This window comes from Gobius niger, assembly GCF_951799975.1.
Source record: "Gobius niger genome assembly, chromosome: 1".
Classification (NCBI taxonomy): domain Eukaryota; kingdom Metazoa; phylum Chordata; class Actinopteri; order Gobiiformes; family Gobiidae; genus Gobius; species Gobius niger.
Window position 1 is genome coordinate 28111796 of NC_136852.1, and position 15259 is coordinate 28127054.

The 15259-nt window shown below is 41.1% G+C and overlaps 1 protein-coding gene across 1 annotated transcript; it reads right to left on the minus strand.

Moving 5' to 3' along the window:
* Positions 1-1738: 1738 nt before the first annotated feature.
* LOC306969767 (solute carrier family 25 member 36-A) lies at positions 1739-14144 on the minus strand. Its single transcript, XM_079565487.1, has 7 exons — positions 13687-14144; positions 11771-11935; positions 10039-10116; positions 9276-9376; positions 4343-4409; positions 2918-3207; positions 1739-2437 (listed from the first exon to the last, which is right to left on the minus strand). Exons 1-7 carry the CDS (start codon positions 13725-13727, stop codon positions 2244-2246), a joined length of 936 nt encoding a protein of 311 aa, XP_079421613.1. The 5' UTR covers positions 13728-14144; the 3' UTR covers positions 1739-2243.
* Positions 14145-15259: the final 1115 nt, after the last annotated feature.

Here is a 15259-nt window from a genome sequence, read left to right on the forward strand (position 1 = left end):
AGTTTAAGTGACAACATTTCTTTCTCGCAGAGTAAGGGCACGAGCACCATAACACCAGTGTACAACAATAGCAAAAATACTTCTTCGGAAACCCCCCCCGTCGACCCCGAACTCATCTTAGACTCTGTGCTTCCGCCTTTAAAAAGATCTCTGTACAATGAAACACAAGGCACGTCTGTCTTCCTTTCTTCGCTCGACGGTCACACTTTAGCATCGTCACCGACATCTACACTGGCCTCTTGTAAGCGGGTTGTGGGGAATGAATGTAGTTTAAAAAAAAAAAAAGACTGATCAAATAGTTAAAAGACAAAGCTCCTTATTAGTTTGTTAGAATGTATTGTACTGCTACAAAGTACTTCATATGGATTGACCAAGATTTGGCTCTCGGGAAAGCGTTGTTCGATACCAATACTGGCGGATTTTGTGAATATTGTATCAGTAGGTACCTTAAGTATCAATATATATTTATCACAGAAAGAGAAAGCTTAGCATCTTTATATTTATTCACACCTCAATGGAATCGGACTGGGATCGGTCGCGTAATGACGGCCAATAACGTAATGATGACAGATAATGCAACAACTTGGGAACATTTTAAATGTAATGCGCCTAAAATAACAACCGGTCAATAATGTAAGAAAATGTTTGAGACACAAATGGAACAACTCATCACTAATAATGTGATCATGGAAGTGCTGCAATACTTGGGCTGGACTGGTACCGGAAAAATAGTTTAGGTGCTACCAGTATCGAAAAAATTAAAGCATTGGAAAAAATCTTTATATCCAAGTTCCGAGGCCTGTTGGTCCAGGGACAACATTAAAGTTAGTGACTTTGTTGTTTCAGCTCAGATCAATGATTTTTTCCTCCCAATTCTTTTCCCCCATAGTTTGGCCCAATGTTTACACAATTCATTCTTATTTTTGCCCCATTCTTTTCTCCTTTTCCATGTTTTTAGGGAAAATATAGTAATAATAAAGACTAACATTTCCCCCCCCAGTTTTTCTGAATTTTAATTTTTTTATTCCCCAATTTCTTTACCCGTTCTTCTCAATTTTTTGACACAATTTCTGGCAATTGCCCATTTGTCACACGTTTCTTGACATTGTAGATGAACCCCATATTGTAAATTTGCAGCTGTTCCAAATATTTTAATACAAGTATCGGAAAAAATCTCGTTCAGGACCTGGCATTGAAAACCCAGGCCTATATAAGAGACCAAATTGCTTGAATTTAACTTCAGTAAGTTGTTTTGGACCATTTTAGGAGAGATCGCTTTTCCAGATGTTCCAGAGTTGTCCAACGTTTCACCCACTCAAGCCTGAATAAATCCAGACAAGATTGTGAGGAAAAACACACACCAAAATAGAGACGTTATTGGCCATTATTACATACATTCAGTTCCTACACACCAACTCTTAGCCCAGGTATCGGCATCAGATCCGATCGGAACAATATTAGGAATTGGGGGGGTGCCGTTTGCGGTCACCCACTGGATGGGTCAAATCTTTAAAGTGGAACGACGAAGCAAACCTTAACCTCGGTTGTATTCCTGTAGGGAGGTAGACCGATATGGGCTTTTCTGAGGCAGATGCCGACTTTTGGGGATTTTTATTAACAAACTTGCAGCTAACCCGTTTTCATCACGATGTTTCTCTGTTCCCCTGAGGCAGAGGAAGTTGTGGGAGGACTTGTTTAAAAGCTCTTTCCAATGCAATCCGATAGCCGTGAAATCCCCAAATATCGCCCCCTCGACCTCTATTCCAGTACTTGGCATGTGTCGCCTACACCGCATTAAAATGAGAATATACTGTCCTGTAACAATGATACTTCAAAATGGGATGCCACAGACTTTGAGGGAAACGATTAGCACAATATAGGCTTGATCCTGCTGTTGGATATAATCCCCCTGGGGCACTGCCACTAACAAACTTAACTTAATCCAGTGGGACAATTGCAGAGGGCAAATTCCCCGACTTCCTTGACGTACTTAACCTTACAAAATGAATTGCATCAAACCACATGGGAAAGAATAGACCAAAAAAAAAAAATACTGTAAGTTGCCTTATCCTTAAGTTTAACTCACAACACTCAATATAGCTTCAAATCTGACACGTTTCCCCTCCCCCCCAAACCGATCGACAACAGTAAAATCACATCTTCGTGTCATTTCGGGGTTCGAAGCTCGGTCTGTCTTCGAGCTCCGGCGGGGGACGTGTACACAGTCTAAAATGGGGGCAGTCTTATCCGTTGAGCATGTAGACCACCAGCTCGTAGGTGGACATCATGATGGCGGTGTTGGGGATCTGCCGGACCAGGTGGGTGAAGAGGCCCCGGTAAAGCGCCCGGTAGCCCTCCTCGCGGGGGACCGTGGTCAGAGTCTGGAAGAAGGAGCGATACTTGGTGCCCTCCTCGCGTAGCCGTGTCCTGATAACTTCTGTGGAGGGGGGAGACATGATGGGAGTTAGAGAGAGATGAGGCAAGAAGAAGAAAGCAATAATAAAAGATGAGCAAGAAAAAGAACCTCTTACACGCCTTAACTGAGCACTATTTCTCCAGTTGTCCATGTCTCATCTGAAAACTAAGGCCTACAAAACTGATTCTATCTTTTTTTAACACATCTTTATCTTTGTTGGCTAGAAAATGAAATATTGATATAAAACCGTGTTTGTTTTTCAAGCAAAGAGAGGATTATGCTTAGCTAGCAAGCGATCGAGGTGAAGAGAGCATTTCCTGTATTTACAAATACAGAATAGCCACTTGTGAAGATCAGAAGCTTACTCAAAGATGCGCTAGTGGCTCCAGGTATGTTTTTGCTGAGAGAACAACATTGTACCATAATGCCTCACCTTTGAAACGAGGCTAAGATATAAAATAATAATTGAATTGGAAGTATAAATGAGTATTCTTCTCTCACCGTGAGGGTAAGCTAAGGTGGTGGCACACGTCTTCGAGGTGGCGGCGGCGAGCATCATCCCCACGAAGTCCGAGGCGTCTCTGGAAGTGTCCTCGTCGTCCTCCATGTTGGCCGGCGCTTTGGCCTCCAGCAGCCGCCGCTTGATGCTCTCGTAGATCACAAAGTGGATCACAGTCTCTGAAATGCCCGCGTACGAGGCAGACATGCCCCTGTAGAAGCCCCTGAAGCCGTCCGCCTGGTACACGCGCCGCACGCACTCAAACGCGTTCATCCGCCGCTCGCCCCGGTTCCTAAGAGGAAGTTTGTATTTTAGAACACATATAGAATTACATTTTTCACTCTTTTCAGACGTTTTCTGGCGGAACATAAACATATTTATCAAATACAAATAAAGTCAAGTCTAAATTGGGTCCATTGCGGATGTTTTTTCACAGCAGATGGTTCAGTAGAAGCGAAAAAACGGCAGGCGTAGCTTGCGCTAGCTAGTGTTAGCATGTAGCGCGTTCTGTGTTATTTATGTTATTTATTGGGTAGAAAACTATATTCATAATTCACCATTTGTTAAAGTAGTTTTGGGGTAATTATTGAAAGTTTAGATTTTTCTCCTCTTTGTTTTCCTTTGTCTTCAAACATGACCATTCCAGAGATGCCGTCTGGATATATGTGATGAACGGTGCAACATTCCTACAGTGAAACACGGAGCTGGATCACTAATGTTTTGAGGATGTGTGAGCTTCAGGGAACTATGTCAAAACTGCTTTCAGGATGAATGCAGCATGTTATTAAAGAATACTGGAGCAAAAGTGTCACTCATCAGTCATGGGACGCACTTGGACGTTCCAACTAGGGCGGCACGTTTTCAAGTTTTTCATTAACCATTAACCGAGGCCCTCAGGGGTTAACACTTTAGCGGTTAACCATTAGCGTGCGCCCGTTATTCTCGGTTATAAAGTGGTCCCACGCTTTGCTTTCTTTTTTGTAGCCTGCTTCATATGGGAACTAGCTAGCCATGTGATGGACAACTCGTGGACAATACAAATGTCTGCTCTGGTGGTGCAAATGTAGGCTACTAGTTACCATAGACATGTGCTAGCCTAGCACTAGCCTAGCATCACTAAACTCTTCAAATATAAGGACTGCGGGAATTAAAAAAAAAATAAAAAACTGTCCAGAAATCAACAACACCTTGGATAACTAAGAAATGCGACGCTATGTCAAAAAAAATCCGGAAATATCCCTTTAATTGTACTCAATACTCCACACTATCCAACAAAAAGTTCACCAAAAACATTCTGTGCACAAACTGAGCCCATTGCATCCTTTCAAATTAGTCTTTTTGCTTTATTATACAACCTTTGCTTTGGTTTATGTTGGTGCATTCAAGTATTTTAACAAGAAACAAAGCAGGAGAAAGCAGTTCCTTACCTTGAATCGAGCTGCAATCTAGTTTTAATGAGCCAGATTGGATTGGTGGCTGTGATGGCCGTGAAACCTGCAGAGATAAAACAATTGCCTATTAGCGAGGAAGATATCGCAGAGCAGCAACAACTGCTCTACGTGTCAAATGTGAAGAAATAAAATAGTTTATGTGCAAAAAAAGAAAAGAAAAAAGTGCTAAAGTAAATGCTAGTACCATCAGGCTATTCTCAGAAGGAAATTGAAATTATATGCTGTGGAGTCTTAATGATAGAAAAGCCGCTGACCATCAGTGTCAGTATTAGAGCTGTACCCTAATTAAAACTACAGTATACAAGAAAGAACTACACTATCTATAGCTGATGACCTGCTACGTGGCATTTCATGTAAATAGTTAATCCCAAACTATCACGTGCGCTTCCTTCTTTTGTGTTATCTAAATGCTAATGATTCACTGAACCCAAAGATTAAGCAAAGATAGAAGACGGAGAAAAAGCTTTTACAGCGAAAACATTAATATCACGATTTTCATTGTTCCAATTCCTCACAAATCTGCGGTCAGGAAGCGGAACTTTCTTGCACCCCTATGAGAAAGTTCAGATGTGCTTCATGGGCTTTACGTGAGACGGTAGAATTTACAGTAAATCTAGCTGAAAATTAGCTCATAATTCACAGTGCATATAACACATTACACACATTTTTTGCCCCAAAAATATAAGGTTTCCTTTAGTTTGACCATTCCATTGTTGTGATGTTTATAGTTTCACTTCCTCACTGACAGGAAGTGACATGGAGGCAAGCGATTTTGTGTTGCCAAATATAATTATATCAATCAGTATCTATGGGAAATGAGTGAAACTGTCTTGAGCTTAAAAATTCAAATAAAAATAACTTTTGGGCCAAACATTTCTTCATTAATTGGCTGCTTCACTGAAATAAAATGATATTACTTACAGATATTATCCATCTAAGAGAGTCGTATTTTCAAAAGCATAAAACCCGTCAGATGCAGGTTTAGACATTCCTTCCACTTCTATGCGTACTAACTCAAAAGTTACCTCCATTTCGGCATTTGCCTTTGGCACCTGGGGCCATCTATAATCCTGTCACTGCATGTTAGCACACACATCACACTGCTTTTGACTAAGGCTGCAACGACGCGTCGACGTCGTCGACGTCGTCGATTACGTAAATACGTCGACGCCGTTTTTGTGCGTCGACGCGTCGCTTGTTTACATTTCACTTCCAGCGTGGCTGCGCGTAATGCAGACGCTGCGAGCGAGGGGGAAAAAGCACAGCAAAAGTCGTCAAAAGTGTAAGAGTATTTCCAGAAACGGCCTATTAATGTTGTTGTATGCACACTGTGTCGAGCGGAAATGTCATATCACAGCAGCACAACTAACCTGGCTAACGCCAGACTGCTGTGTGCGCTCCAATCATTTCGAACTGCAATATCACTTGTGATTTTAGTCTGGCGTTAGCCAGGCTACAGCACAACGGCTATGAACGAACATGTGAAACGAAAACACCCGCGGCTGCAAGGGCCCCGCATCTCAGTCAAACTACGGTGTTGTTTCACTGATTAATCAACGCGTTGTTACGGGGACAGGCTCTGACAGCGCGCACGCACTCTCCGCCTACTTTGCCGCATATAAAACCAAAACGGAGCAGTCTGCAAGTGAATGAGCAGTAACTCCTAAAGGTTATTGACGGAAGTGAGCGGGGGAAGTCTTTAGGAGTTACTACGCGGACGCTGTGCTCCTCGTATCATTACGCCTCACAATATAGTCCCCCTTTTTATTTGCTTATAAAATCGACATGCTACATTTCTGGGTAAATATACTTCGCATGAAAACACTTCACGTAACTTTATTTAAATAGGGAACACGTGGAAGAGCTTGGTAGCTTCTATCGTGAGCTTTTTCGGAGCTATGTGACATGTGGGAGAGGCTGCGTATGTGCTCCGTTTGCGTGACAGAGCGCACGGACAAAGACCAGACGGGGATATATTAACTCGACTAAAGTGAGCTAAGAACATATCTTAGTATGTAAAAACGGTGGCCTATTCCTTTAAAGAGGAGTTGAATCCACATGGTTCTCATGAGCACAGTAACTTACAGTAACTCTGGTTCTCTGAATGTGCACAGTCTATAACGAATTGGGCGACTCACAGGCTAATTCTCAGTGGTCAGACAGAAATAACCGTCAGGTGCAGGTTTCAGTTAGTTTTAAATCAGCGGTTCCCAAACTGTGGGTCAGGGCCAGAAGTGAGAGAATGAGCCCATTTGCCATTTTCCATTTTAAAAAGTGGGGAAAATAGACTAGTAGTAAGTAAAAAAATTAAAGCCATGCCATTTGGAAACATCAATGTTTTTTTCTTCATTTTAAATGAAAAAATAATCGGTAACATGAAAAATAATCGATAGATTAATCGAAAAAATAATCGATAGATTAATCGAAAAAATAATCGATAGATTAATCGATAGAAAAATAATCGTTAGTTGCAGCCTTACTTTTGACGCCTTCTCATCTGCCCCACAGACAGATACGGGTTAGTGTGCCAGAGTGTCAAACCTTGACCTAATTTTAAATGGAGCGAATGACACCGGGGCTAAAATGGGACCGACGACAATCCAAAGAGCAGAGGCGGGCACGAGGGCAAGTGTGCCGAGGTCACCGGAGTAACTTTAAATTCAATTCTAGTTGCAACATACTGTTTAATTCATTTTATTGCACAGAGCCAAAGTATTTTTATGTAAATTCCCTTTTTTAAACCTCATCCAGTCCATGAGTAAACAGAAGAACAGGCTTTAAGTGTCTTTACTGACCTACATTACAAGCCGGACGTAATAATGCGCGGTCATACAAGCACAGAATAGTTTCCATAAGGACACATTTAGATAACAAATACAGGAGCCTATGGGGCACACGGTTCATTTCAAAAACTGGTTATCCTACTCTGGCTGTGAATACACATGTTTGACCTAGAAAGCTGCGCCACAGTTTCAGATCAAAGGTAATGTACAGAAAGTGTACGTAACGTGATTTTAGGAGCACGACTTTAGCAAAGTGTGGCCTACTTTTAAGTGATAGTCTGTAAGTTTGCAAAGTGAGGAGAGATAGAGTGAAATTTGAAAGTGAACAATCAAATGCCTCCCCTCTTTACCCAGAAAGCCAGTCTTGGTTTGCAAAATGAGGAGAGCGGGAACAGAATTTTCAAACGCTCAAGCTCCTCCCCCTCCGTCCGGATTGGACCAGACAGGCTGGTTCACAGGAAAAGCTCGTCTCATTGGTCAACGCGGGAGGATATGAGACTAGATTAGTTGCTGAGATATAGGAAGGAGGGACATAAAGAAATATGTATATATTATTACTTACTTGACATCAAAATGCAAGCTCAGGTGGTTGATTTTGCACATATTATAAAATTTGGAAAACATTCAGCCTCCAGACTATCACTTTAACCCTTTGCCAGGAGGAGAGGGATACAGATTTTGTTTCATTCTTTCAAACAATCAATTTGTTGCTATAAACGGTGTTATAACGTTTATCCCTCCTGAAAAAAACATGTATGTTGCTTCATTCACGGAGTTTTGAGTAATTACTTTTGGTCGTTTCTTCTTCTGCTGCTGAGGAGCTCCAACCGTTATTTCCTGCATTTTGCTGTGGTCACATTTATAAAGCGCTTTTCTAGCTATAAGGACTCAAAGCGTTTTGCATCAAAGAACCACACACTCATTCACGCTCTCACTCATACACCGGTGTACGCAGACACTGGGGACAGGCAGGTGAAGTGTCTTGCTCAAGGACACAACGGCAGTGCACACCTGCGGGAACAGGATGTGCCTTCTGCACCCATTCATCACTTTGGTAATGTTGGCAGGCCGTTGGTGAACAAAATGTTCCTCGTTTTTTATTTTTAGGTAACTACCAAGCACAAAGGTCCCAATAAGAGAAACTGTTATCCAAGGCAATCATTTGAATTACAAAATACATCATATTATATCAATGCTGACATTTATAAAGCTAGAAAATGTTTTCATTCTGTAGGAATGTAGATGGTTGCCTTTTTGTTTTTTGTTTTTTTACTAATCTTGAACTACTTACTAGGGACATAATGATGCACTCAAGCCAAAATTAAATACTTTTTTTTTAACTTAAAGTTCACGATTTCTTTTACAAAATGAATACGACTAATTTTATGTTTCTTGTAACATCTACATTTTTGTCCTTGTATAAAAAATAAAAAAAAGGGTCTCTCACTGAGACAAGTTACAGTTTGCTACAAGACATGACAATGAACTTATCATTTTGACTTTTTTTTTTTTTTTTTACATCAATTCACATTATAAGCAGTTTAAATAGATTTTTGATGGATTGTTACATCCCTACTACTTCAAATCAAACAATCAGTGGTTTTGTATAGCCCAATATCATCAATATTGCCTCAGAGGACAGTAAAATCATTAAACCAAGGAAACAAAACAATGCAAAGGACTACTTACCATTAAAGTCAGTAACAGTTTATCACAGTACAGGGTTAACACAGGCAGCACAAAGTCAAATTTAATCCTTTTAAATACCATTTTAAAGCCTAAATTCTACATTTTAATTCAACAAATGCCAAAATTGGTGCATATTTCATTCCTTAAGGTTTGCAAACATTTACTCAAACAGTGGAAAAATATAAGCCAAAACTGCAGCTGAATATATTTTAACCCATAAGTTTGGTATTTTCAATGAATTTGTACAGTAAAAAATGTTGAGCAATGTAATCATTTTCTCAACATGTTTGATTTAATGCCAGTTTAAAAGCAACTGAATGCTTTTTAATGAATCCCTCTAGTAGTGCAATAATGATCATTTGTGAAGCTATGTTTAATTGTTGTTTTGTTGTCGTTTTGTTCACATCTGTGCCCCGCCCCATCCCACATCTGCTCACCTGCCAGTCCAGCTGAAACCATGTGCACCTGTGTGGAGTCCGGGGCGAACACTCCGTTCAGTCTCTCTTTGGCCGTGGAGTAAGCAGCAAAGTAGATCGCTCTGGGACAAAAGAAAAGCACTTTAGATGAGATTCACAAGCAACCTACATCTGAAGTTTGGGTAGTTTTGGATACTTTGCTGCTAAATAAAGATAAAGATAAATGTGTGAATTAATACAGGTAAAAACCCATTCCTCACATCGTACAGTCTCTCCCTGTGCATCTGGCCGGGCCTTTTATGTAACAACAGCCTGTCGTCATGTTTCCCAATCTGTGTTCATTTATGCTAACACGCTAACAAAACACTTGGCGTCTGCTTAGCGCCAACAGCTGCTTGTACCTGCGTTAGCCCCTGCTTATGTCCATTAGCATTTGATTCTCCATGCAGAGTGATTAATGACAAGGGCAAGCTGTTGTACCGCGCTGCAGCTGCTGGTAAAGTGTTTCACAAAGGCTGTTGACAACTGTGGGCACACGCAAAACACTGCAGACCACTGACAACGCAATAGTCACTTCTGGTAATGGAAAAGATGGACCCAAACTCGAAAGATACAGTGGAAAGGAATTAATCTCATTCTACCGGACACTGAAATTCCTTTTGCAATTCCATGCATTATGTAATCTATGGCTCCTCCAGCAAAGTCATACTGAGAGGCTGTGTTCTCGATGTCACACTCGCTCAAGCTCTTGTGGATAATGTAAATAAGCTGAGCAACAGCTTACCTCGAAGGAGCCACTCCCACCAAGTTTGGCCCCAAGCCCCGGAATAGCGATCGAGGACCTTCTTTCTCTAGAATGAGCCTGTAACACACAAATCTTTATTTTATAAACACTGGATAAGGAGACACCTGGGTAATGATGGGTGATACCACACTTTTATTTGGGTCATTATATATGGGTCAATGCATGTCAATCAATTACAAAGCTAAAACTTGTTATTCTTCATTATGAAAACGTAGATTACACCAATATTTTGATCGATGCACTAGATGGGGGGGATTGTGAAAACGATTTCCATTTCAATATAACCGAAATTCATTACTTTTGGCATCGTGTACTTGACTTGTATGGTAATAAACTTGAACTTGAGCACATGTAAGCTCAATGCATTTTTAGTTTTAGGGGGAGTTGGCAAAAATGTGTTGATCTCTGTCAGATGATACGGATGATGCATCATCAAACGTTGCGATACATCTTTTTTGCGTTTTATTGTGAAGCCCTAATATTATTGTGACTGGTTATTTAAAACTGCTTTCCGCTACTGTCCGGGAATCATTTTTGTAAGGGATGCAGAGATCCAATACTGGTAGCGGAGCTGATACTGGAAAAAATACGATATTGGGCATCGGCTACATATATCTGAAACGGAGCCGATACCAGTTTTGGCTCTCACCGCTTTTACCGAGTACATCTAGGTGTATATGGGCATGCTGTGTTGTGTATCAATTTGAAGGGGAGAACCTGGAGAATTCAACCACTGAGTTAGTTTTAACCCCCGCAAACATATTTTTCATCTCTAATCAAGGGGGGGTCAGAAACTTTGATAGAAATACCCATTATTAGTAGCCTAATAAACTAAAATCGGCCACTGCTGGAGCAACCAAGTGTTTGTATTTTAGTTTATGAAATGCTCTTCAAGAATAACTGACATAAAATATTTATAATGCACAAGTTGTAAAGTTGTAAAACAGCCTGTCCCAAGAATAGTGTCAAAATCCAGTGATCCTTGTTAAATGTCTTTCCATTAGCTAATTAATATAGATATAATTGATCATTGATCTGTAACATCATGACAAGAAAATACTTTATCTCACAATGAAAATAAGAGGACCAGGTGAGGGGTGTGTTGGGGGTGCACTGTGAGGCGGGGGAGGTGTAGAGCTCATTTTTGCTTCTGCAGGACAAAGTTAGCTCGCCGTTTCAAGGGTGGAGCATCTAGCAATGTAATGTGGGAATGCAACAATTCCGGGCCGGCGAATGGAAAAGCCGAAGGCAGCTTTAACAATGCCAATGTGAAATTAATTACATAAACTATAATAGGAGCTGCTAGGTTGTTTCATTCATCCTTTAAAGTATTCATGTCACATGATATGGATGGATCAGTCCAATATTCTGCTGCTATGGGGGTGTTTTGGACTTATCTATGTTGTCTTTTATTTTACATAATGACATTTAGTATCAATACTCAAAAAGTACAAACAATTTGGAATTACTATGCCGATACTATATTGTCGATCCCCTCATCCATACAACTGGGTCTTAACATCTGCCAAGCCGCAGCTCTTGTGGGGCGTTACTGGTCTGCATAGATTAGTATCTACCATGAGCGGTCCAAGAAAGGAAAAGCAGTGACTCAGCAAGGCAAACGGAGCAAAACTGTCTGTGTCAGTTAAACTTACAGGCCTACAGCATGTTGACACATCATCTGAAAGCCAGTGATATACTTTAGACATACTTGAGGCAGTGCAGGGGTCCAGGGGGGGACACTCGGGCCACACTGGCTCCATTGACGGTGCTGAGCTGCACCTCAGAGACGTACAGCGTGACAGAGGAGGACTGCAGTCGTGTCTTCACCACCTCCAGGGGACACGTCAAAATGGCCCCGACCGTGCCCCCACATCTGCAACAAACAGGAGAAGTAGTTCATTAAAGACGGCAAATTAGGCATCATTATTGCAATTTTTTCATTTTGTCAAAGAAAAGACATAATTTTATCAATAGTAGTTATAAGAACATATGTGATTCTTTTATTTGTTTAAATACTTCAGTCTTGTCTCGAATGTTAATGCTCCTGGTCGTATTTCAAATGTGCACGCGGAACTGGAACTAGATTTTCGACATAAAGCTCCACAACTATTTCAACAATATACTATCCACCCCATTGTCCTTTATGGCCACTGATAACAAGACAAACCACCATAGACGCGCCAAGCATGTGGAGTTTTACGTAAAGAAATTAGCGGCTGATGCAGTAGTTGTTGTTGGAATTCTGGAGCGCCCTGGTACGTAGATGAGAAATAGCTCTGCGTGGGAAAAACGGACAGGAATGCTTTGTGTTTCTTGTGAATAACGACTCTATTCGAGCCACTCCCAGGTCAGACATAATATTTAAAATGCTTGCGATATGGTTACAGTTGCATTGTTGTTTCAGATCAACTGGCCAGCCCTAGATCATAAAAAAGATGATTAATGTTTAATGATTAATGAAAATGTCATCTCTAGATAGCATTAGGGAGTCCTGGGTCATGTCTGAGCAGATCAAAACATCAGCGTAGCTATCTTTGGATTGGTTAATTTTCAATCAGCAACGAGCGGAGTCATGCCAGAATTTCTTCTGTGTGTAAAGAGCATTGTAATGGACAAGCGGAGTGTGAGTTTAGCTTGAGGGAATTTGTAAATAAATAAACATGTCAGCCCGAGTCGAACCAAAAGGTTCAATTTACACGCCGCAATTTGGCCGTGTGTTGCCAACTTAAAGTGCATTTTGTAACGTTTTGATCCATAAAAAGCGATGGAAAGTGGGTCAATGTTGTCGGCGAGGCAACTTCTATCAAGTGAAATTTTAGAATGGACTTTTTTAGACAATAATTTTGTAACAAACATACATGCGAGGGCAGTACAATGAAGAGGGCTATTTTTACGCATCTATTTCAACTTAAATGCCTCTTTTTAATGAGTAACTTTTATATGTATTTATGATACAGTACAAGAAGCTGGGGTTGTCACAAATGAGTAATCTATTAGTTTTAGTATCGTTCAATATCTGTGTATTTTTCCGTCCACTCTTTATATCACAATTTTCTCTTACACTTATTATTTTATTATTTTACTGTGGAGGCCACTAGAACGGGGATTGACATATACTCTATTCCACATTACCAAATCATAACAGATACAAAACTTAAATGCACCACAGTGACTTTCGCAAGCTGAAATTCAACCTCTTGTTTGCACTTTAATCCATGCCTTGGTGACAATCCACAATAGCTTCACGCAGCCACTGTAGTTGCATTAGTCACCAGCTCTGCGGTTTGCAAAACTAGTTTTAGAGGGATTGAGGAAAGTGCACGTGTGTTTGCAGGCGCTGATGTAACGTGCATTTTTTTTTTTTTTAAGATCTTGCCTGCCTAGATTTTTTTTTAAGTGTGTAAAAAAGTAATTGTGATTGGCTGGTGACACATGCACGCGCACACAAGGAGACACATGTAACAGGATTTTTCTGCTCGCTCATACGCAACTGTCTAAACAACATTTATGTGCAAACGCTGTGTAATTGGCACGAAAATGTACAATGTAAAGCTCAAACAGTCACTGGGAAGTGGCAAACACTGCATTAGCGTTAGCATCCTTCTAGCACAGAAATCCACTTACCCTCCAGCAAACAGATGTACTAAAGTGTCTCGTTGGCTCATTGTGGATCATATTCAAGGACAGTCCACTTTCCACAACACGCAGCAGTAACTTTGCACAGATGTTGGTGTCGGGGGGTTAGGGGAACCCCGGATTGGAAGAGACCCAATGCGCCAATGTTGTGTTGTGGTTAGAGGTCAGATGAGTGGAAAAAAACCCAAGGATGTGCAATGCCAGTGTAGAAGCTATAGCTAACTGGGCTAGCTTGCGTTAGCCGCAGGAGCTAACGGGTCTCGTCCGCTTCGGGTCGATGTTGGGGCAAACCGCCTTGTCGTCTCAAACGAGGGAAATGTCCGCTTTGTGTTGGGCCAGCGTTTTAAACCGGTGGATAGTCCGAGCGGTGGGAAACTAGCATAAAACGTGAGCATGTGTGTCGGCCTTCTGGGTATGTCGGGGAGCAGGGAGCAATGTTTGTAGTCTCACACGAGCGCTCCGATTGGTCAACGCGACACACGTGCCCACCTCGGCCCTCCCCTGTCACTCCGCCTTCACGTGATCATTATTTGGTACTTTGGAGGAAGGGCAGAGATTACTGTACGCATTTCTGACGGGAATGACTGGTTTGTTAAACATGCAAGCTAATAGGAAAAGTATGACATCCATTCTGCGCCAGTGTAGATAAGGTTCTAAAAGGACAGGTTAAAGTGCATATGACAGATTTAATGCTTTTGGAAATATGACTTATTTAAAGCAGTACTAAGTAACGTGTTTACCTTAATAAATCCTTTTCGTAGCCCCTGTGAGGGTAATACAAGTGTTTATGGGATGATTGGAGGGTCTTTCATCTCCCCCTGGTGTCTCTGGCCAGAAAACCATGTTTGCAACTTGACTGCCACCTGTCCGGAGAAAGCAATACACACTTATAGAATCACGAAGAAGAAGCTAACATGCTAATGGGCAAAGCTAACGGCGGGCTAACGTCACTTTAAACAGTATTTAAAGCCAAATTTGAGTGGAAAAAAAATATTTCCATTGTATAATTGGATGCACAGTAACACTCTCTCCCTTCGCCTTTCCTGTCAGCGTCGTATTTACTCTCCAAGACAATTAATAAGTTAAAAAATCGTAACTTGCTACTACACCTGCAGTTGCGCTTATGGCCTCTAGGAGGAAGAGTTACTTAGTACTGCTTTGAATGAATAACATCTGTTCTAATAAATAGGCTATCGTTTTATTTCAGTACAGTAGAAAAGAAATGTTGGGCAGAAAAGTTATATATATATATTTTTTTTTAAGCTACTGACAGGAAGTGACATAGATAAAGGTAACGTTCTATGGATATGACATCTCTGGCCTGTATATGGTAAATGGTCTCAACTTATATAGCGCTTTTCCACCTACATTAGGCACTCAAAGCGCTTTACAACAAGGATCCACTCACCCATTCAAACTCTCGTTCATGCACCAAAATGCAGACACTGGGGGCAATGTGGGTGAAGTGTCTTGCCCAAGGACACAACGGCAGTGTGCACTTTCAGGAAGTGGGATGTGGTCATGTTTGAAGCAGTTGAGAGGGAACACAAAGCGAAGAAAA